This window comes from Sphaerodactylus townsendi, linkage group LG06 (assembly GCF_021028975.2).
Source record: "Sphaerodactylus townsendi isolate TG3544 linkage group LG06, MPM_Stown_v2.3, whole genome shotgun sequence".
In the NCBI taxonomy this organism is placed as follows: Eukaryota; Metazoa; Chordata; class Lepidosauria; order Squamata; family Sphaerodactylidae; genus Sphaerodactylus; species Sphaerodactylus townsendi.
The window spans coordinates 66,741,597-66,766,535 of NC_059430.1; the positions used below are offsets into that span (position 1 = coordinate 66,741,597).

At 41.2% G+C, this 24,939-nt stretch overlaps 1 protein-coding gene across 3 annotated transcripts in view; it reads right to left on the reverse strand.

The window, feature by feature from the left end:
• Positions 1-24,939, reverse strand: part of PDZRN4 (PDZ domain containing ring finger 4) — a 155,189-nt gene that overhangs the window by 61,976 nt on the left and 68,274 nt on the right. For 2 of the 3 annotated variants that reach the window (XM_048501924.1, XM_048501923.1), the window contains exons 2-3: positions 4,996-5,249; positions 2,464-2,566 (exon numbers count right to left, since the gene is read on the reverse strand). The exons of the other annotated variant lie outside the window; for it this stretch is intronic. In XM_048501924.1, the coding sequence (XP_048357881.1) occupies positions 2,464-2,566; positions 4,996-5,249 (357 nt within the window). The remainder of the gene's footprint in view (positions 1-2,463; positions 2,567-4,995; positions 5,250-24,939) is intronic. 3 annotated transcript variants of the gene reach the window in all.

A 24,939-nucleotide genomic window follows, 5' to 3' on the forward strand; every position in this document is an offset into this window, starting at 1 on the left:
AGGAATTAATGATGGTGTTAAAGAGGATGTGCTGGCACTGAACTAAGTTCTGTATGTGAAGTCATGCTTTATTTTTAATATATAATTGATATACTGATCAAATGGGGAAAAGTAACAAAAATAGAATTTATAATTGGTGCTCTTAAAAATTGTTTTTCCAAAAACTCTCACACATAAATGGATATGTGTATAAATGCATAATCAGTTATACAATAAATGAGCTCAAGTTAGTGCTTTCATGAGTCCAGTAGCTTTTTCTTGGTCTTTGTAAGGGAGGCTGGGTTGGGGAGAATCCATTTTCTTACCAATCCCTTAGCAATTTATTCAGACACTTCAAATAAAACTTTATCCTGGATAAGCTTCAGTGAGCCAGTGTTATTTCATTTTCCTTTCTCCTTTGGGAAGAACTATAGGCTTCTGCAGTCTTCTAAGGAGTGTTTTGTAAGAACAGGAGTGGGAGTGTCATTAAAAAGACCCATTTGTGTATTTATCTGCCAGTGTGTGTTTTTAAATATCAAGCAAGGGTTTATTACAAATGTTGAAGACAGATCAAATGATAGGAAGATAAATTGCTTTTTTCCCTAATTCCAAGAACTATTGAATGAAACCTACCTAATGAAAATTTTAAAAAATCCTATTTGCAGTTTAAATCCATACAAAGCTTGAACATATTATATTCAAACAAGAACACACTCACTCTTTTGTTACTGTGTTTAAAATACAGATAAAAAAATCTAATAACTGTCAAATAAAGGGAAGCTTTGAAAACTGAAATGAAAATTGAACAAAGGGACACCATTTCTAAAACTGAAATATTATTTTTTTTGGGGGGGGGACAATGCACCACAACCTTTCAATAGCTCTTGAAAATATTTTAAGGGGTATAATAAATGCACAATAGACAGATACTCATGGTATCACATTCAATTTGTCCTCATTGAACTGTGTTCAAGAAGCATCATATAAATGAATTTTTAAAAAACCCTCTAATTTTCAGGTTGGAACCTTTATCCATCAGGAACCAAATCTATGCCTTTACGAGATCCAGTTACACTGCAACACAAAACAGCAGAATGTTTCCGCCTTTTCAGATTTCAGAATTAACAATTAAAACCTCTTATGCAGTTGCATGCAGATGTGTGGATTACACTTTACCCAATAACCACAGAGAAATATTTATTTCTTTGGAAATGAAATGGCCGCAGCCCGGTTTATTAACATTAACAATAACAGCAACAATAATAACAGTTGGAAGCTGGGCAAGCATATGGGACACATCCTGGCCACCAGGCAGCGAACCGCTGAACCTGGCCATGGCCAGCCCCAAAGCTGACACCTCCTGGCCCTTCGGGCAGCAAACCGCTGGCCCGGCACCATCCCCCATGGGGACCGGGACAGGAGGTTACTGGGTGCCACTTGGATGCATATCCATTTGTGACACCCCCTCCTGCCGGGGGTAGCAAGCCCGAAACATGACCTCCAAGCCTGTGCCACCAAGCCCTCCACTACCCCCAGACCTCTTATTGAGGCCCCTGCCACAGGGAGGTCTGGCCTGCAAGCCTGCCTCCCCAATAAAGGATGTGCCCCTATGCCCAAAAAACCGCCCAGACTGCGACAAATAAGTAAAACAAAACATGCAACAACCCCTAATAACCCTAGGGAGGGTGGGTGGGTCTGTTCGCCCCTGGCCTTGCGAAGAGGCCGAGCTGAGCCAGGCACAGGCTTTTATAGCCTCCCGGCTCCCCTGTCATGTGACGGTGGAACAGTCACATGACCACCGTTCTTGGCCGAACGGGGAAGTGGGCAGACGCTCCATCCTCCCCTGCCGCAACGGGCGCCCCGGTCCAAACCGGGTGCGCTTTTTAACAGCATTTCTAACCCACTCTTTAAAACTGGCTGAACTTTTCCACTTCAGAACCATGGTGAAAACTTAAAACTGGACACTCATGCCACCATTAAACCTTCATTTCTCACAGTTTGTCTCCAGGTTTTAGAATACTCTCGCCCTGGAGATTCACTAGGTGTCTGCCCTCTTCACCTGGGCATTTGGCTAGCCTCCTTGGAAGCTCCTCTACAGCTGCTGGTCTAAGGAATGGGGTTCAGGGAGTGGGTTTAATTTTATTATGTCTTATTGTCATGTGGTAAGGTTACAGTTTTATTATGATGCACTTATCAGTATGATTTATTATTCTGATTTTATTGTGAGCTGCCTAGAGACCTTTGTGTAAGGTGGAGTAAATTAAATAAATAATAAATTAATTTTAAAAAGTCTATGCAATCCAACACTGTAGAAGTGAGAGGTATTTCAAAAGATTACAGGAGTTAGAAGGAGCTTTGGCATTTTTATTTTTATAAAGATTATTCTTATTATTATATTTCTCAAAGGTTCATAATATCAGTTGTGATTATACTATTATCAGTTGTGTGTATGGGCAAGTAGTGGGGTCGGCAACATCATCTTACCTCACATTCAAAGTCCTCAGTTTTGTCTGCATCAGTGGGCAGGCTGGAAAGATAGTCATTACCTTCATAAAATTCATGCTCCACTGGATGAAGAGAATGAAAGCTATGTGAAACAAAAAGAATAGGTTAGGTATATGATTCCAGATTTTCAAATGTAAAAGTATTTTATAAACTTGTTGCATTAGATTTTTAACACTATTTGGAATTACTAGACAGAGCTAATGATTTTAGCTCTCTTTTTCTTGTAAAAATGCATTAAAATTATTTATTTTGTTGAGCAACAGAATGCACATATCCTAGATACTTTTATGAATGTGTCACCTTGATCCTAGATACTTGACCTTGAATGTGTCACCTTGATCCTAGACTTTTATGAATGTGTCACCTTGAGCTTTACCTCAGAGCACATTAAAAAGTGAATTTGTAATTCTACCTATGGTGGAACTATGAGGCAATGGATAGAACTCATAGGGATCTGATGGATTATGGCGTTCTAAGACATTGGAGGGTGGACTGCACTGCACAGGTTACTTGGTCTCTAGTATCAACAGAATATGCTGTCTTTACTGGTGTTACTTCAACTGTAGATGTCATTTAGAATGCATTCCCTGTAGTTCATTAAGCTTCCTCAAGCTTTCCTATATATGGTAGATTCTGTGGCCTGTTTCCTATCATTCTAGTCAGCAAAGTTTGAAGCATTGTCCAGTGTAAGAAAGTTTAATCTAACTTCAATGGTTCTTCTGCCAGAACTAGGATCAAGACTTATCTATACATCTAATTTTCAACTGTGTTCCCTATCTGCAGAGACTTAAATCTGCAGGGGGCACACTTACCTGAAACAGATGTTTCTGTAAATTGGGGTACTCCCCAAGTTTGCAGAAAAAAATCTGAAAAATAAATAAATAAATGGGATTTTGAATTCTCCCCAAAATAAAAAAGCATTCTCTGTGCAAAGCACAGAGAACATGCTTCCTCAGAATCCTGTCACTGGTGCAGCCCAGCAGCCATATTGGCAGCTATTCTTGACCCAGCAGTGACCTTGGCAGCTCCCAGTGAGGGTCTTGGTGCACCTGTCCAGACCAGTCTGTAAGAGCCACTGGGAGAGGACAAGAGAGGCATGACTGACTGGAGCACTCTGGGCAAACTGCCGAGCGAGGGGAGGAGGAGGAGGGAGGGAAGCCTTGGTGTGCCTGTTGTAAGCAGTCAGGTGAGTCGTGGAGAGAGAGAGTGGGAGGGAAGCCTCAGCAGGCCTGCCTGGAGTAGGGCAAGCACCAAGAGAGAGGGGGGAGGGGAAACAAAGCCTTAGTATGCCTGCCCAGAGCACTCCAAGTGAGGGAAGTCTTGGTGCACCTGCCTGCCTGCTCCAGGAGAGTCACTGACATGGGGGCTGGGGCAGAAGCTGCAGAGAAAAGCAATGGGAGTGAGGTGAGGAGGTCAGAGGGAGCAAAATGGGATGGCTGCTTTACTAAGTTTCTTACACGTCCCTACTTGTATGTTCTAGTACTACTAATTGTCAGGAATCTGAAGTGTAGAGCAGTTAAGAGAATGTCCAAATGAAAATGTGGGTCTGTCAATTTTTCTATAGCTGAAGGGAGTTTTGCAAATAAGAATGTAGTTCTCTATTAACTGATATTCCTTTGGCAAACAAGTCACAAATATTGCTATTAACATTTTGCTCCTAACACTAATTTCCTAGTGACAATATTGTTCCTAACTCCAATTCTGCAGGAGGTTCCTAACTCCTTTCTGCAGTTGTCCCCCTGGAAAAACAAAGATATTGTACAGGTATCTACACATTGTTCTCCATAGGGCATAAAGCACCTTAGGGGCAGCATTTTCAGGAGAGAAGGGCTTAAACATCCTTAAATAGTAAGGAGGGAAAGAATATACCTTCCCCAGTAAATACGAAAAAGAAGATGCTGATCATGGATAGCCTGAGCTGCTTTAATAGTGTCTTCCACCATTAGTTATGTTCTGTTCCCCAAGCAAAACTGTTTCTGGTGCCCTATGCCAGAACAAAGTGGGAGAGTCACAAGCAAGGTTTAACAGTTCAAACAAAAGGTTTAATATTTAGAAGAATGGAGACCCTAACTCCTCCCAGGTTCTGTCTAAAATAAAGTACTTGCTTGACTGGACAGTAGAAGCTATAGCCTTTTTTTCTTTCCTTGACTGCTTCCAGGAAAGTTTACTTCTTTAAGTTCTTTGAGTCTTTATCTGGCTACTGTTCTCTGTAAACCACAACTTTGTGCTCTCTGTATACCTTTGACGTGGCAAAATACTTCTGCTCCTAACTCCTTTGGCACCTGTACTGAACCGAACTGAGTTAAACAGGGGCATTGATTGGAGATAACAGAAAGACTGCCTCTTGGGAAACTTCTTAAAGGGACAGGGGGTAACTAAAATTCCCTCCCTTTGGAGATTATACAGAGGACTAAACCCATGCTATCTATGGAAAACTGATATAAAATAATGACAATAATAAAGGCATCTGTGGGGGCATGACACATCAGCTAAATAGGAAAAAAGTCATACCTGTCTGAAAGCAGGAAAGGGCATATATCAGGAACTGGAGGTGTGGTTGGCCTTAGCTTAGCCAGAGCCATAATATGCTCAAAGGTAATATCTGTCTGTGTGCTAGCATCCATGAGTTGAATATCCTGTGAGTTCCCATGCATTTTAATGAGAGGTGCTCTTCGTAGAACTTGGACTACAATGGGTTCCTTTGCATTACGAAAAGCCTCCACTGCCTCCTCATGAGTAGCTTTGGAGAGATCTTTTCCATTAACCTAGGAGGAAATAAAGACACTATCTAGGTTAATGTTATGAGAAGTATAGAACAGCGAGGTTAAAACTTATTCAAAGCATTTATCAAATCTTTTAATGTAACTCATATATGGTGTCAAAGAAGGAGGGGAAAGTGTCAGGTAGAAAAAAAAGCAAGTTATGAAATTTCTAGAACATATAAAATGGCACTCAAGTTAGAAAGAAATAAAGCAAAAGAAATAGAAGCACAGGGTTGTTCTATCGATCTTTTAGAACACATATGGAAAATACATTTAAACATTATAAAGAATGTGAGGGCTTTCTTCATTTCAGTATTAAAATTATAGTGGATATAAGTTTTAAACTTGTGGATAAATTCAAATCTTTACACAATCCTCTCCCCCACTGTTACCTTTCATGGGGCTATGAGACTATCACTGGTACAGCGAGGGAGTCATGAGGGGACTAGAGTACCAAGCACCACTTTCTGGAGGGCACACTGATATGCTCCCCCCTCACAACTGTGCCTTAGCCCATTTTGGCCCAGGCATGGTTGGTCCCACTCCCGAACTCGATGTGGAGCTTGGGAGGGGGTCATCTGGGCTGGCCCAGCCCCAAACTCTATGGGTATGGGCAGTGGTGGGATTCAAATAATTTAACAACTGGTTCCAATGGTAGGATTCAAATAATTTAATAACTGGTTGTTTACAAGCACCATTTTAACAACTGGTTCTGCTGAAGTGGTGTGAACCTGGTGAATCGCACCACTAAGTATGGGCCCAGCCACCCCACCCCGATCTCCACATGTAGAGTGGAGTGGCCCATTTTCTGCAGACCAGAAAGACCAGCAATAAACTAAGCTCTCTCTAAGACCAGCAGTAAACTAAGCTCTCTCTAAGATCAGAAGTAAACTAAGCTCCAAAGGCTGTAAACTAAGCTCTCTCTAAGACCAACAGTAAACTAAGCTCCAAAGGCTGACCGGCTCTAGTTTTATACTGTTGACTTTGCTCCCAAGCTCCGCCACTTGGGGGTGTGGGGGGTGGGTGGGGGTGGAGTCAACAGTATAAAACTAATGCTGGTCAGCTTTTGGGGCTCAGTTTGCTGCTGGACTCAGTGAGACTTGGGGACAGCTTTAAACTGCAGGCTTAAAGCTGGACCCAGCCAGCAGCAAATGGGCTGCTCCGCTCCAAGTTGAGGCCAGAAGCAAACGGGCCTCCAAATTCCATGTGGAGATCAGGGAACGGCGGATGGCCCCACATTGAACTCCATGTGGAGTTTAAGGGCGGGGTCAGTCAGGCTGGCCTCATGGGCCATCTATGCCCCATGGCACAGTTCCTGGGGTGAGCCCTGGGTGCTGGTGTAGTCAGCTACATCTCTGGCCATCATGTGAACTTTGCTGAGGTCCAAGTCCTTTGGAATGGGTTCCCAGAAGAAGTCAGGGAGCAACTCAGTTGCTGGAAGTTGTGCAAAGTAGTCTTGTTTAAAAGGAGTTTTGTTAGTGAATAATGTCTAGTGTTACTGTTGAGCTTGAGTTATATATTATTGTTGATAGTGCTTGTGTTTTAATTGTTGTAGTGCAGGCAAATACTAGTTTTATTAAATTAGCTGGAGCTTGCTGTTGATAGCAGGAAAGGTGAAATATTTTAAGAAGCAAAAAGAAATGTAAATGCAGCAATGACAAAAAAGAAAAAATACATATATAACATTGATCTATCTAAAAATAAAAATTGAAATCTATTCTATGTAATGCTAAACCTAGACCCTGGCATGCAAGTATGTAGGGTGGTTGGTGTATGGGCAGCCTGGTGAGCAAATGAGATATGGTGAAAAAGAATGGGATTACACACATCACAATCTTGTCTGCATCACCACCACCAGTCTTGCAGTCTCCTGCTTCTATTTTCATATTACTTGCATCATGCTTGTTGTAAAAGGACAATATGCCAGAAAGCAGTCTGGGATATGATGCATAAGTAGCATAAAACTTTGGCACTGCTTTGCTAGTGCTCGATAAAAGACTACAATGGCCACAATACCCAAAGACAGTAGGACACTGGCATCTGAAGGGTGATACTCTAAACTCAGTTCTGTTTAACTTGGTGACCATGGCTGATTAGTTACCTTTCTGTGCCAGTTTCTACCAATAAAATGAGTCTAAAATAGCCCGAAGCCAAATATTTTTGTTTTCCATGAACTGCACTGGTAAGCTAACTATACATTTAAAGAAGTAATGTTGCATTGTCCTAGATGTTCCTATCTCTAAAAGTCAAATTACCTAATTATTTATACAGTCATTAGAATGCTGCTTATATGTGGTTACATAATGTATTGCCTTTTACAATTACCCTGTTTCCCCGAATATAAGACATCCCCTGAAAATAAGACATAGTAGAGGTTTTGCTGAAGTGCAAAATATAAGGCATCCCCCGAAAGTAAGACGTAGCAAAGGTTTTGTTTGGAAGTATGCCTGATGAACAGAACACAGAAAAATAAGACATCCCCTGAAAATAAGACATAGCGCATCTTTGGGAGCAAAAATTAATATAAGACACTGTCTTATTTTCGGGGAAACATGGTATATGGGTGGTTCCGAAAGCCATCATTCATTACCTTTTTTAAAGTGAAAAAATCCTAAGACCCATACAGAACTTTCACACTCACTATTTACTTGTAATAGGTGAATCTAAACTCTCTACTGTGAATCATTTTGTGAAGTTCTTCAATGGATTGGGCTATCCTGACTGAAGGTCACCAATATTCTAAATCCGGCCTGTTTGTATAAAATAGATACAGCTAAATTATAATATAATGGCAGCCAAGAGGGTTTACAGAATGCTGAATATGAATTTTAAAATGTTAAGATTTGAACAAATACTTCTTTAACTTTTATGGAGTTACCAAAATTCTTGCTACAGTATATATTACACTTTGGTTTTGAGAATGAAATATGACCAATAACTTACCCAGCTGTTAGCAACAGACCTACCAGTTTCTATCCCAACCCCTTGAAACTAGAGCCATACAGGCAGATCTTATTATCCAGAGAAACGCCCGGCAACTGATTTCACTTTCTTAAAACAGAAATTATCTAAGATGCTTCTAACTTTGAATAGCATCTTTTGTTAGTGCATTCTGGAGGTAACTTGCCTATTCTCTACAGCATGTTCTGTACTGAGAGAAGGTTGTATTTCAAAGTCAGAAGGCAGACACATAAGTAAAACTTCTCAGTTGCAGCTGAAAAGAACAGATCTTCTAGCTAGTTCAATTTTATAGGCTACCTGTCATTCCCTGAGCCCATGCTCAGCTCTAGTTAAAAAAGAGATGTCTGGCTAATTACAGGGTAAAAATGCGTCCAGTTGATAAACTGTAAGAGGAGCAAACACAAAACATTACCTATAACTTACACCCTTGTTGACTTAGGTGTATGTTTTCTTTCCAGAACTGTTTCTTGGAGTATAGTTAACTGGGGGCAAACACATTCAAAAACCTGTTTTCTGTAGTCTATTTATAATTTTCAATGTATGTGTCACAGTTAAACAAACGCTGTGATTAAAAAATGTTGAATTCAGCTTTTTTTTAAAAAAAATTCAAGATAGCATTCACAAGTACATGAAGATATTTGCTGAAGCAGGTCTGAGCATAATTGGTACCTGGACTAGAAACTGCCTAAGAACCCTATGAGTTCTATGAATAAAGGCATAATAACAGCAAAATAAATAAACAAAAAATAAGTTTAAAATGGGAATGGTTATTGGCCTTTTCTGTGGGTTTCTTTTATCTCACAAGAGAGATTGGAATGCATTTGTTGGAACAGATGGTCTAATTAATCCATAAGCAACTTGTGAATGTTAAATAAAGAACGTATCTCTTTGCATGGAAACATATCACTGCCTTATTTAATAAAGCTTCTGTTTAATGAACATTCTTCCCTTTTTGGATAAACTGTGAAATCTGGGCCACTTGTCAAAAACTTCCCCAGAGTGACTGCTGACCGCTGCTTGGAAGTGAGCCATCCCCATTTGATTATCTCTCTAAATCCAGCCACATGTATAAATTCATCAATATCAGAAACAAGAAAACAGTTTTTTGCCTTTGATGCACACACATACACATGTGAGAAAGAACAACCACCTTGTATTGGCAGGCTGCCATTCCCAAAGGCACTCACTTTTATGCCATATCTTTGCCAATCCCACACAGAAATTTGTGAAATGAAACAAAATAAAGGAAGAGTGGATTATAGACAGATTATATAAAGAGCATAAGATAAAGTGCTAATTCAAGGTCAAACACAAAATAACCTCACTAGACTCCCTCCCCCTCAAGATTCATAATGGCTCACTTGAATTTGGTTTTCTGCTATTAATATTTTTATCATGAGGAAGTAAGATTTCTCTTTAAGAAGGACAGATGATTCCAGCAAGTCCTGGGGAGCAAAACCAAGGGAAAAGCTAGTTTACATCAAACAATGAACTTGTACTTGGAATACAACCAGTTTAATTTTGAAATTGCCTCCAATTTAATTAATCAGTGTTAAGTAGAACATAACCATTATCTTGGATCTATCTTGTCTTATTTATTGAGTTATTTTATAACTATCCTATGTTCAAAACATTCACAATATGGCAATTAAGCACAATTAAGGGAAAACAGCAAAAGTAAAAATAAAACGGTAAAATATCATCTTGTAACATACAATAAAAAGGCACCATCAGCCCAGAAAAAAATTACACCTCAATAATGAATGTAATGCCTGGAATCCCTTGCAAAACTGAAATTATTTAGTACATTGTTTTAGCTTGGAGAGCATATGTGACTCTCATCTCTTCTCTCCTTTATCTTCCCACAATTCCATGAGATAGGATAGGCTGACAGAAAAACTGGGTGAGTTTCATGCTCACAGGAGATTTGAAGATGAGTCTCTGCCCTAGTTTAACATTGTAACCACTACACCACATTGACTCTCTCTAAAATAAAGTAGACTTTCCTGACATCATTGGGAAGAGAATTTCTGCATGTTAGAGGTACAAGTGAAAAATTCATCATTATGACACCCTTCAATTTTAATTGATGGAAAGATGGAGCCACCAACAAGCCTTGTTGGGTTATCTAGTCATTACAGCATTATCTAGTGTTATCTGGTAATTAGCAGAAGTGTAGCTAGGGAAAATGGAGCCTGGGACAAAATCTGAGTTTGCTGCCCCCCAACCCACCCGTATGGGCGGCAACCCCCCACAAAGAACGATTTTTTGAACCAGGTCATCTCAAAGTCACCATCACATTGTAGAACATGTCCCAACTCACAAATCTGGGTAAAAGCCAGATCCAAATGATTTTAAATGGATCCTCATGAATTCATATGATTTTTGCATTGAAATGAACACAGTAGCTTGAGTGGTGAGAGTGTTGAAAGGGAAGGCTTGGGGTGGCAGATTGGGAGAGGATGGGATGGGAGACTTCAGATGGGGAGGTCAGAAAGGTGAGGGTTCTGGTGGGGCAGGGTCTTGCCCAGCCTCCTGCACACCACAGCTGTTTCTGCATGGGCCAAAATCACCGGTGTAGGCCCAGTAAAAACAACGTTTGGGGGGGATAATTCGCATGGCTACCATCTCCAAATCAAGGCACCGCCACTCTTCCCCCCCCCCCACTGAATGGCACCAGGTGGAAGGTGCCGTTTTTTGGCCCTCTGCTTTTGTTTTTAAAACTTACCTCCTCTTCCTGCATTGCTCCATGGGAATGAGAGGATACGCCTCCTGCCCTCTCTCCCCCCCCGGGGCATTGCCAGGGTCACAGGGACGTGTCCCCTTGTCCTGATGGAGTGACGCAGGAAGAGAGGGTTATTTTTTAAAACAAAAGCAGCATGCCTCATGCAGAGGTGCTGTTGCGAGGGTGCAGGAACGCTAGGGCTGCCAGCACACAAGTGTGCAAATGGCCACATGCCAGTACATGCCACATGTACACCGGCGCTCCTGGGTCCCATGCAGAAACGGCCCATGTGTCAAGCCACAGGAATTCTCTATTAGTAGTCCTTCTTGCCAGCTGTGCCTTATCGAACATGTATTTAAATGATAATGTTGTAAACATTTATCTGACACTCATACGGAATGGGGGTAGCTGGCTAATTGAATGTGCCAGATGCCCATGCTTGTTGTTCTATCCTCAAAGAGGAATCTGGCTTTACTGCTGTCTGTTCACTTAAATAAGTTCAATTTAATGACCAGGCAGTCTAGTAAAGTTGAACAAATACTAGTTTGCATCAGTCGTTTATGTACAAGACAGTCAGCGTGTGTAGTGGTTAAGAGCACTGGATTCTAATGTGAAGAACCAGGTTTGATTCCCCACTCCATGACATGAGCAGCAGACTCTAATCTGGTGAAGCAGGTTTGTTTTCCCACTCCTACACATGATGCCTGCTGGATGACCTTGGGCTATTCACAGTTCTCTCAGAACTCTTTCAGCTCCACCTACCTCACAAGGAATCTGTTGTGGGGAGAGGAAGGGTAACAGTGTGTAAGCCGCTTTGAGACTCCTTATAGTTGAGAAAAGTAGGGTATAAATCAGCTCTACAATGACCTGTGAAAAGGAAGCCACTCTCTTGGCCTTCTGCAAACTATGCAAAAGCAAACTATTGAAAACAACTCTTCTACACAGGATTCATAAACTTACTTGAATAAATGATTAGGACTTGTGGTCTGCACTGCTTTGTAAAACTTATTGCAAGCAAGATCCTGTTATGGAATTTCTATCCTGCTTAATGTGTCATATTAATATTTATGCTATGATTCAATTTTTCTTTCTGGTGGTTCGAGTTTGCTAGTATACTAATGCATTGGTTACTAAATGTTCCATTTCGTTGATTGTACTGACTTTTTACATGTAATCTGCCTTAAGTCTTTGTGAAAAAGGCAGACAATAAATAAGTATGTAAGTAAACAAATAAACACTCTTACAGATTGGATCCCTATCCAATGTTGCTGATTATTACATACACTACACCAATGATCACAATCTTGCAACTATGTATCAGGTATTATTATTATTATTATTATTATTATTATTATTATTATTATTATTATTATTATTATTATTATTATTATTATTATTATATTTATAAACCGCCCTCCCCCGGAGGGCTCAGAACGGTGAACAAAACATAGAAATAGAGCACACAATAAAATCAATAATATCAAATTAAATTAATAAACATTAAACAGTGGCTCTATATATGTTAAAACTACCCCATTAAAAGCAGCGTTCAATCAAATAAATAGATGGCGTCCTACTAACAGATCCCCAAAAAGAAAAGGGGGAGGAGGGACAGTAGGGTCCACAGATGTTCTGGCAGGGGAAAGAGGGAGGTGGGGTGCTCTCAGCTGCCAGTCTCCCCAAAGGCCCGGTGGAACAGCTCGGTTTTGCAGGCCCTGCAGAACTCGTTAAGGTCCCGCAGGGCCCGCATAGCTGGAGACAGAGAGTTCCACAAGGCGGGGGCCAGAGCTGTAAAAGCTTTGGCCCGAGTGGAGGCCAGCCACAACATTGAGGGGCCAGGGATCACCAGCAGATTGGCCTCTGCTGACCGCAGAGGTCGATTTGGGACATATGGGGCAAGACGGTCCCGTAGGTACGGAGGTCCCAGGCCACGCAAGGCCTTAAAGGTCAGTACCAACACCTTGAAAACGATTCGGAATTCAACCGGCAACCAGTGCAGACGGCGCAGCACAGGCAAAATATGGTCTCTTGCGGCACCCCCTGTAAGCAGACGAGCCGCCGCATTCTGGACCAGTTTTAATTTCCAAATCAGACGCAAGGGAAGGCCCGCGTAGGTAGGCATAAACAAGGCTTGAAAAATCAGGGAATGTATTTGCCACTGCTATCTTCAAATGATAAAGCAGAAAAGCAAACGTGGAGATATAGAATAGAAAGAAAGGAGTAGAGAGAAAGACATTTATTTAAGCAATTTATGTTCCACACTTTCATGAGGGGATGAAGGTAGTTTATAACAAAATACCATAGTTCAAAACACTATTAGAACCAACATCACAGAAGACATAGTGGTCCACCACGTAATACTTACTGCCTTCATCAAAAGACCACTGCCTTTCAATCTCTTCTAAAGGCAAACAAAGAAGGACATCCTCCTAAGAGTCATTCCAAAAGAACAGGAATTACTGAAAAAAAGCCCACAAAGCACCTCACTAACCTACAACATGGTAAAATTAAGAGCAGTTACTGGGAGGAGAACAAGGAGAGAAAGTTCCACAACTTGGAGCAGGCCTGGGACCGCGTGCACTGTATATTTCCTGGAGTTCTTTGTTTTCTATCGTATTTCCATATATTTACTGGGTCTTCCCTGTTTTCTGGATGCAAATTTCCTGATTCCTTACGTTGTACTAGATGTCTTGTCATAATGGACATTTTTCAAAGCTCTGTTTTTATTTAACTGTGTGTCAGAACTACCAATTGCTGTTGTCAAACCAAGTGGACTATTAGAAAACAGGAATATATGTAGAATCAGCATATATCACATCCGGATGATGATCCAAATTCTAGCCTTTCCCAGATGGTGGTTTAATGAGCCTGGAGTGTATTTAATATGCAAATTGCATGTTATATTGACCAACTGATTTTTAATTACTGCAATTCTGCCTTATGGTGATATGGATTCAGCTAGTTGTAATACACATAAAATATATGAAGTTATCATTTAGCGTAATTAGAATTTCTCAGTTGATTATTACAGACTTAAAAATGCTTTATTTTACTTGGCACTCCAAGCTCCCATATATTGTGAAGACATTACAAAAATCTGTTAAACAGGTTGGAAAATGGATGCATTAGAGATTATTTCTTTGTAAGCTTTCACTTTTTGTGCTATGCAATAAACATTTAGTTTCTTTTCTGAGATAATTTTGTAGGCAAGTCGCTAGATTGGTACCTGTTTTTAAAGTTCCCTTATCTGATTAGGAATGTTCAACTAATCTGTAACAGATCATACATTTCACTGCTCTCATGTTATTTATATGACTACTTCAGAAACATTTCCTCTCTTTTTCAAAAAAAGAAAAGTCTTTACAATTCATTCAGAGATGACAAGCATTGCCATATAAATAGGCCACTTATCACTGTCATAACATTTCATCCTCTTTCCAGTGGTTGAAACTTGGATCTCCTCTGAACTGAGCAGTTTAAAAAGACAGATGGTTGCCTTCTGGCTAATTGTGGGAGTCCTTTCATTACTATAAAAAGTCTTTTTATATCTCAAGTGACTTTATAAGCAGTGAATAATGAGACTTAAAGTCTTTCAAAAAAGAGTCTACTGATCAAATGCTAGGGTAACTTATGGGCATGGTGACCTTTTACTCATTCAGTTACTCCAAACTGCTGCTTTTGGCACATTATTAAAATTATCCATTTATGGAGAGCAGTTAGCCATGAGGCAATTTCTTCCTTTTTAAAAGAGAAACATCCATTTCAGGTAGTAGAGAGATAAAAAGAAGTTTCGCTTACCCACATAATCCATTTTACTGACCCAAAATAGCACAGAAAAGATACAAACATAGCCTCATAGTTCTCAAAAGCCAAGCAGGGTCAGCCCTGGTTAGCATTTGGATGGCCAACCTCCAAGAAATACCAGGATCATGGAGGCAGACAATGGCAAACTACCTCCAAGTGTCTCTTGCCATGAAAATCCTATGGGATCACCATACGTCAGCTGTGACATGGTGGCACCAAAAAAAAGTCACTTGGCACCAAGACCAGCTAACACTGCCAACTCCGCCACATAATCCTAAGAGGGTGTGCATTACCAACTGTGAGCATATCCATGCCTAGCAATACTTTGTCATGTTCAGCAGGATTAATGGAGCAGAGGCTACATCTGTCAAGTGCTGTCACTGTTCCCCTTGGCCATGTCAGAACCAAGGAAGTGCCAAAAAATCTGTTCCCATACATAAGGCAACATGACAGAATCTACAAGGGCATCTAAAGCATCTCTATTAAAGCATACTTTAACAGGATAAACTTTGAGGATGGATGTTCTCTGTTCAAATTTCAATGCAGCTATGAATTCTCTGGGTTGCCTTAGTGGAGTTCCTCTCTCAGTTAGTGCTTCTATAAAATGGAACAACAGTGGCCAACCTTAGAGGGTTATTATAAGGATATGCAACATTTGAAGTACTTTGAACATGCAGGGAAAGTATTATGTTAATAATAAGCATTTTGCATTTTCACATTTTGATTGCCAATTTCTTAAGCAGGGACACTTCACATATAGAATTAGTATGTTAAAATATGAGTTGAACAGATGTATGCTTAAACCCAATCCATACATGAACCTATGTGTATTCAGGGATACTTGCACCACATTTTGGTACCACTTTTGGGTGAAAAAAGGGCTCACTAAATATGACTTGAGTTATCTGAAAGGGTTAACACAGCCACTTAGTTCATCATGAGGTAAACAGATCAATTTAATCTTGCCAGTGGCATAGTGCCAAGGGGGCAGAGAGGTGCACAATGCACTGGGTGCACGCCAGTGCAGGGTTGTGGTGGAGGCGTGACGGGAGTGGGTGGGGGTGTGACAGGGGCGCAGGACACACGCATAGCCCAGGCGTAGTTCCCTCTCACTCTAGCCCTAACTCTTGCTTTTAATATGTTGATCTAGTCAAGTGAATTGACCATTAATACTCTCATGTACAATCTGGTTGAGTGGTGAACAAATATAGTGTCGTCAACACCACCACCACCACCACCACCACCACCACCACCACCACTTTACTGCAAACTATTATGCCAATAATTATTGCAATTATTTAAACACTGATTTTGCTGATCACAAATCGTGCCCCAGGCTTCAGCCTGGCGGCACCGTTGCAGCAGGGGAGGAACAAAGGAAAACCTCCTCCTCCCTGCCGGCTGGCCTGAGTCTGTCACGTGGCCGGGCACGCACTGAGCCAAGTGAAGTCCGATATGCTCAGATGTAGTGACTATGCGGCACGCACTGAGCTGTGTGACTCTGGGCTGCTGAAGCTGGGGCGGGAGCTGTTGGTTTAACAGCTCGGTGGCGGTTTGGGCATAAGAGCACATCCTATTTTGGGAAGGCAGTAGCTTGTATGCCGGACCTTCTCACCTCGGGGGCCTCCATATGAGGTCCGTGGTGGCGATAGAGCTCTTGAAGGCAAGCCTTGGGGCCGCGCCGAGAGCTCGCTGCCCGGCAGGGAGGGGTGTCACAAATTGGGTTTGAGTCCATGTGGCACCTAGTAACTTCCTGTTCCCGTTCCCTTGGGGGGATGTGCAGGACAGGGGTTCTGTCTGAAGGGCCTAAGGGGTCAGCTGGGGCTGCCCTATAACCGGGTTCAGCGGTTCGCTGCCTGGGGGCCACGATGGTCTGTTATGCTCACCCAGCTTCAAAAAGTTTTGGTTATATGTTAAATACATTTGGGCTGTGGCCGATTTCTTTTCCAACAAACATGCGTCATGGTTATTAATTGAATGAGTCTCCACACATCCGCATGCAAAGTCTTACAATTAAGTCTCACTTCAAGAAAACAAATGTAGCAGGCAGCAGAATGTAGCATCTTACAAATGCACCCATACGAGTAGATTTCCCTTTTTCCTCTAATGCCTTTTCCTGACTTGCTTTCCTGCTGTGTCTACCTTTATTCTTTCCTTGCCTTGCTTCTCTGTCAGTAAAGAACTCTTTTGTTCCTTCCTTCTGCTTTTTGAATGCCCTTTCTCTGCATGATTTTCTAACCTCCACAAACCAGCAGAAGCAGCTACTAAGCAAGATTTTTTTACATCTGAAACAGTGGCAAAGGAAATCTAGAATGCTACTGCCAGTACAGCCAACTTCTGTCTGTAAAGGAAAACAACAACAGCAACAAGAAGTGATGAGATGGGATAATGCTAGCCAATGTCTTCTATGATTACTGTTCCAAAATAGAACTTTGCTGAAATGCTGTTTCTATGCAGTTTAGTGCTCTGTACTACTTCAATGCCAATAATAAACAAACAGCTGAATATCATGGGATGATGTTCAAAGGTAGAAGAGGAAAGACCTTCTCCAACAATCTCTTTTAAAATATCATTAATTCCTATTCAAATCAGATTATCACCATTTCAGTAACTCTATACCAGGGTTAGGGAACCTTTAACACTCAAAGAACCATTTGGACCCGTTTTCCACGGGAAAAGAAAACACTTGGAGCCGTAATTAATTTTTGACATTTAAAATAAAGATAACACTATATATATAGGGGTTTTTTTTACCTTTTACTCCGCTCATTCTGAGAAGCGCATGTATGTGCCCGCCCTGCTGCCTGCAGGGCGGACAAGGATGAAGCCGGCGGCTCGGCCTTGCCGGCCGCCGGGAAAGCTCCCGCCCCGCTCCAACAGGGCAGACGAGAGGGGAAGCCCGCGGCGCGGCCCATCCGACCGTGGGCAGTTGGTGCGCCCGCCCTGCTGCCTGCAGGGCGGGCAAGGATGGGGCTGGCGGCTCGGCTCATGGAGCCACAGTGCAAGGGCAGAAGAGCCGCATGCGGCTCTCGAGCCGCAGGTTCCCTACCCCTGCTCTACACAAATGATAATTAGGGTTCAAACCCATAAGGATGCTTTGTGTTAATTTTATTGGGAACAAGGAAAAGATTAAAAATTGCAAAAATTCAGCTGACAGTGATGAAGGTTTAATAGACAAATGGTCATCATATTGTTGACACTATTAACCCAAATATCCAATGTGGCATTTAATTATTATTGAACAAAACTGAATTATCTTTCGAACTCATTTTAAAACTGTAATTTTACATACCAAAGGTATCAGCAAATCATGTCACATGCAGGAACAACAATTTCCTTTTTTATTTATCTATTTATTTATTTCATTTAGAAAGGAATGATTGGAAGGTGCATGATACTGCAAAAAGGTGAATAGCTGAGAAACTAAAAAGATATGTTTAGCTTCCAGAATCCAGATGGTAGAACTTTCTGGAAAATGTATATATGCTACCTTGAATTCCATAATAGGTTGGAAGAAAAACATAATAAAATAAACACAGATAAATAATAAAATATGTACTTACAACCAACCAACAATGGTATAGCAAAATAAATATATCAAACACATTAAATTCCTGGCAAATAAAACTATTTTTATCTAGTATTGAAATCATAATTGAAAGCATCACATAGTGCATACCACCATGATAGTCAGCAACCTGACGTCCCTGGTTGGGGGCAACAAAAATTGGGCATCTGAAAAAGAACCTAACTTTTGGGAAGAGTCATAGGAGAAGGCAGCCCTTCCAACACCCTGGTCTACTAGGCAAAACAGCACTTCAAACTATGCCCAGAAACAAACCAATGAAGCCAATTTAAATTCAACATACATTGATAAAATATGCTCATTTTTATCTGTTCTGGTTAGAAACCTCATTACTGTACTGTCAACCAGTCATAGCCCCAAAACAATCTCAGGTAAGATAACACTATTTATGTTAAACAATTATTGTGGTCTGAGCAGTGAGTATATGAAAAGAAAAAATGTTTTAACCTTCCTAAATGGAATCCCAACTTTATGTTCAGTTTCCATTTTGGGAACATCAATATTTCTTCAGAAACAAAGCATTGTTATAATCTTAAGACATGCTTAAATGTTCAAAATAGGGTTGCCAACCTCCAAGTGGGGCCTGGAGATCTCCTGGAAATACAACTGACCTCCAGATGACAGTTCCCCTGGAAAAAATGGCTGCCTTGAAGAGTGGACATTATACCCCAGTGAGGTCTACCCCCTCCCCAAACTCTGCTCCTAGGTTCCATCTCACAATCTCTAGACATTTCCCAGTTTTGAGATGGTAGTCCGAGTACAAAACACTCAAATTCCTAAACATAACAAGACTTTTGGCCGACCTGGTCCAGGTCTGTGGCTGAAGGGTGGGAGAGGTTGGAAAGGTCTGGCTTGGGGTAGGTGGGAAGGTGAAGATGGGGGAGGGTAAAAGAGTAGGGTGGGATGGGTGGGAAGGTGTGGCATGGAGTGGGGGTTGAAAGGTGACGATTGGGTGGGGGAGGCTTGGGATAAGGGATGGTGAAAAGGTGAGTTGTGGGAAGAAGGGAGGGTGACAGGGTGAAGCTTAGGGTGGGGGGAGAGTGAAAAGGTGAGGCTTGGGTGAGGAAGGTTTGTAAAAGGATGCTTGGGGTGGGGAGAGAGTTGAAAGGTAAGCATTGGGGTGGGAGTGGGTGGAAAGGCTTTGGCAGGGCCAGGAAGCAGTGGGCAGCCAGGCGTTGCTGCTCTGCGGCCCAGAGGCACCCTGTTGGGGTTGTGGGGGAAGGTAGGAGGCCTTCTGTGGGTCTGGAAGCAGCAAGGCACTACTGCTCCACAGGTGGTCTACTGGCATGAAGGGAGGTGGGAGGGCTTCTTCAGGCCCAGGGAGCTGCAGACACCAAGGTGCCACTGTTCTGCCAGTTGGGTGCAGTGGCATACTGGGCCTAAATGGCCCCTGGGGCAAGGCTGGCTTTCCACACACCCCTGCCTGGCTCCCCGTATCCCCACCCCACTTATGGGAACCAGCAGGGAGGGCGAAGGAGGGGAGGGCTTGATGGGGCGGGGCTCAGGGGGCACTGCGATAGCAGGCCGGCTCCTGGGCTCCTGCGCCTGGCACCCCCCATGTGACGAAATGATATGCACCCAGGGAGATGGGATTCCCCATGACATTTCATTCCTTGGCGTTTTATTGGTTAGGATGGTGAGATGGCCTATAATGAAACTGGGAAAACAAGGCCTTCCTCCATCTCCCTTTTACTAAAATGGCAATGAAAAGAGAAATTAATTTTCAAGTTTCATACAAATATTTTAGGGTCTAAATCTATTTTTTTTCTGTACTCACACTCGATTCCCCTATCTTTTTCATATTTATCTTTTTTATTTTGATGTTGAACAATAATTGCACAAAATATTTAAGTTGGTTTTGGGTGAATTTGTTGCCACAGTGAAACAGCCTTCAAGGTATATTCTTCTTATCAGTACACAACAATGGCTCAGAGAAGTACTAGTAAAAAAACAGAGGACTCCTAAAGATGAGAAATGTTTCACACAGGTTTGAAATGGCAGGACAAAATCTAAGCAAACAGTCTGCACCCAAGAAGGAGAAGTCTATAAATCATTTTCAACAATCAATTCTGCTGTTTGATTTTGCCCTGACACTTGTTGGGCATAGTCACTGACATGGAACTGCTGTAAAAAGGCCAGGCCACCAGGGAAATGTGGCAACCTCAACATCTGAAAGTGAACTAGATGACCTCCTTGCTTCATCATCCTTGGTATTATTTTTCATCCTTAGCATAATAATATGTTGTCTTCTGTGCCATTTTGCAGGATCATTTTTTGTTATTTTTGCCAACGCAGAAAGTGTGAGATGGAAAACTATCTAGAAATCAAATCAAGTTTTCTGGCTAATAACATTCTATGACATTAAAAAAGCAAATTATTAATTGCACAAAATTAATGTACTCATCAAAGGGTTGAGTTAATATTTATAAGGTATGAATACAGAAGCATTAAGACAATAAATCTTGCAAAATGTAACTTTTACATATAGTGCATGGATGCAATTCAATTTATTTGGGCTTTAAGCTTGGATGTCATTAATAATTTCAGGCAATCCTTCCAGAAGCTCTTCTTTAGACTTAAAATTATAATACTCTCCTGTTTCCATTAAACAACAACAACAATTCTTTGATCATTCTTGTACATATGGTGTGGTAAAAACTGTGTGAAATGTGGAAGTCCATAAATGTGACCTAAAATAGGAGTACAATACTATGATTAACTTATGCAAGAAGCTGCCTCATACTTAATCACACTGTTGGTCCATCAAGTCAGTATTGTACTCAGACTGGCATTGGATCTCCAGGTTCTCAGGTAGAGATCTTTCATATTGCCTACCACCTTGTCCTTCAAATTGGAGATGCCAGGGATTGAACCTGGGGCATTCTGCATGCCAATCAGATGCTCTACCACTAAGTCATAACCCCCCATTCTAATAACAATATAATCTATTAACAAGAATGACCACATGATCTGAATGATCAAATTTTGGTATCTCCACTTAAAAGGGATCTCAGGTAGTAGGGTGATGGGAAACATCTCTATCGTAGTCTGCTTCTACAAATGTTGAATTGTGTGCTTTCTGTGAACTTTATTTGTCCTGCAAAGGATCACTAAAGTTCATTGAAAGTGCATAACATAAAGGGTCAAAGAAGTCTTAGGCACTCCCACTGTAAATTACAAGGCGTTACGCTCCTGAACAAGCACGGTGAGAAGATGGGTTTAGAAGAGGGAAGGAAAGGGAGATTGAATGATGCGGAACTACTGACATGGAGAAAAACTGTGAATGTTTTTTTTAAATCTAGAGGGGCCAAATATGTGGTATTTTCATATTACCAGTGAATGTGAAGCATGCAGCCAACTGTGGCAGACAGTTTGGCTAATGCTGCTTGTTTCCTTCATAATGAGACGAGGGTGGGAAAGGCATTAAAGTATGACACATGGAGAGCAGCAAATACCCAACTAACATTTTCTTATCACAGGAGCCTCTAAACCATACATGAAACAGCTTAAAAGCCTGGAAATAATGCAGGAAATGTGTTGTCAGAGACAAAGGAATATTTACAGCCTTCGTAAATAATGTCTGCTGGGTATTCTTGGCTACTGATTCCACAGAGTCACTAAAGAATCACTGCAAGGAAGTAACCAAGTCCTAAACCCCGGGGTAGTCTAACTCAGCATACATCAAACACATCATTAATTTTCTTCACAGAAGACAGAGATTTGAGTGTGTGGAGGCAATTCCACAGGAAAAGAGAAACAATTTTAAAGAAATGTCAACAAAGTTGTAATAAATTATAATGGCAGTGAACTATGACAAAGCACTACTTGAATTATTATGAACTTGCAATCCTTAGGTTCTTTTTAATCATTTGGGAAATGAAAAATGTTAGAATGTAGAGTATTCAAATTTCCTATAAAAGAAGTTATAAAGGCTGCAGTACACCATAAATGATGTTTTCTAATCATTAATTGGTAGTCATTTTTAGTCATTAATCCTTTATAACGATACCTTTATAGCCAAGCTAAGCTCAGTGCAATGTATTTTGAAGCCCTGGCTCACAACATCATATTTTAGAATAGTAATGACCAACTGGTGAACAAGGGGTCAACTCTGGTTCCATCCCAATTTTTTCAGCCCTTATCGCTATGATAAGATTACAAACATGAGGTACATCTTTGCTTTTGAACGCATTCATATTATTTTCCACAAGGGGCATAGGTCACTATGCAAGTGTCACTATGCAACACAGGCCATTTGTGCACTTGTGGTTTACTCTGCAAAGAGAACACATTCCTTTAGGTCAGATTCTGAGTTGCATACATGTTTTCTCCACTCCCAAACTCACTGCACCTCAGAAAATTCCCACAACTTTTGAAAGTGTATAAAGTGGACAAAGGAGATGGCCATGTGTTACTCTCTCTTTGGGCTTTTCATTCATCCTTGCCATCTCCCTCCCATTCAATGGCTTTTCTGGTTTTGCTTTTATTTTTATTGTCACACTGCTGGTCTACTGATAATTCAAAAGACCAGTGTAATTGACATGGTCTACTGAATTATTGATAGACCAAAGATGCCATCCAGTGGTGGGATTCAAATAATTTAACAACTGGTTATTTACAAGCACCATTTTAACAACTGGTTCTGCCGAAGTGGTGTGAACCCGCTGAATCCCACCACTGATGCCACCCCTGAAAAAAAAAAGGTGGCAGGCAACCTCCCAGGGGGAAGTTGCATAGAAAGGAAAGGAAGCAGTGGGTGGGCAAAATGGTGGATCAGATCGGCACTGCTGGAACACTTTGCAGCAGGCGACCTCCCTTTTAAATGGAAATCTGTGGGAAAACTCCATTACGAAGCACACTATAAGCAGTAAATGCATAAATGGTCACAGTCAGAAATTTGCACGGGAAGGAGATATGAATCTGGCATAGAAATTATCTTGATCACTCTGATAGATGCTCTACTCTGTAAAACAGAGAGAGGTACCTGTACTTTACTGATTCTCCTGGAGGTGCTGACAATCCATCTCTTTCTGAATGATAAAACAATAAACAGAGATGCTGCTGGCTCACTGATGTTTTGTAGTGGTTTGTTGCTCATTCTAGATGGGATAGCACTCTCCCTGAAGGAGCAAGCCTGAAGCTTTCTCAATCCAACATTGACCATTCCAATTTAAATGGCTTCGAAGTTCCATGTCATGTACTACTTTCCATCAGCTTCAGCAATTGTGCCTGCTGCATCCTTTCCTGGACAGTGATTATCAGTCCTCAGTTATATATGCCCCCATCACCTCCGTAATATATAATTATCATGCATTCAACATGTATTCAAATTCTTTCATTCCTTGAAAGAATTCCCAGAATCTGCAGCTGGATCAAAATGTGACATTTAGGGTTTTGGTGGGTACTTTCCATTTTGTCTATATTACAGTGACTTCATGATTCAAAAGTTAAAGACTGTTTTGGAATTACTATTTGAAGGACCACTTTATTTCATGCACACATGCCTGTATCTTAAAATCTTTACATGCCTGTATCTTAAAATCTTTACAGAGGGCTTACTCTGAGTGCCTCTGCTAGTTGATTGTAGTTGACAGGTTCTTTTCAGTGGTACCACATTTACAGATTAGACTCGTCAAGCCATTCATCTGGTGTCAGTTCTGTTGCCTTTTCAGGGTCAGATAAAAAATTCGACTTTTCCTTATTTGGGGGAATATCATTCCATGAAACTTGGGTCACTGTTGGATGAAATGTAAAGCCAGTCCCCTGTGCAAGCACCGAGTCATTACTGACTCATGAGGTGATATCACATCACAATATATACTAGGTATACTGTTTTTTATGGGGTGGTTTCCCATTGCCTTCCCTAGTCGTCTACACTTTACCACCAGCAAACTGAGTACTAATTTTACCAACCTTAGAAGGACAGAAGGCTGAGTCAACCTTAAGCTGGCCACCTGAAAGACTTTTGTCGGAATCAAACTCAAGTCATGAGCAGAGCTTTCATTGAAGTACTGCAGCTTACCAATCTGTGCCACAGGCTCCTACTGTTGGATTGCTGGAAAGAATTTAGTTTGTCTAATAAGTTGGATATTGTTGAAGTAGATGTTGTGCTTGAACTTTACTGCATTGCTTTTATGATATTTATGTTTAGTGCTGCTGTGATTAACAGCTAGAAGAAGGCATTAATATTCATGGAAATGTTTTTGGTATCCGAACAATTATTAGTTTTTTCTGGTTGTTATACATTTCATAAGGTTCCTGGATCATTTTATGAAAAGGAGGGATATAGCTTTTAATACCAATAAATTAATGAATAAGGGGCAGGAAAGGTATGTATCCTATTGTTTCTAGCAGGGGACTTTCCCATCAGTAAATGAAATGTTGACCAGAAGCCATATTGGATTTACCACTATTTTTAAGAACTTTCTCACATGTTTTTAAGCCATGGGCACTGACTTCAGAAGCGTATTTAGGGAAAATGGAGCCCGGCGACAAAATCTGAGTTCCCCCATTGGCGACCACCCTCCCCCACCATGACCAAACAATGATTTTTTGCACCAGGTCATTTCAAAGTCATCATCGCATTATAGAATATGCCCCACTCACAAATCTGAACA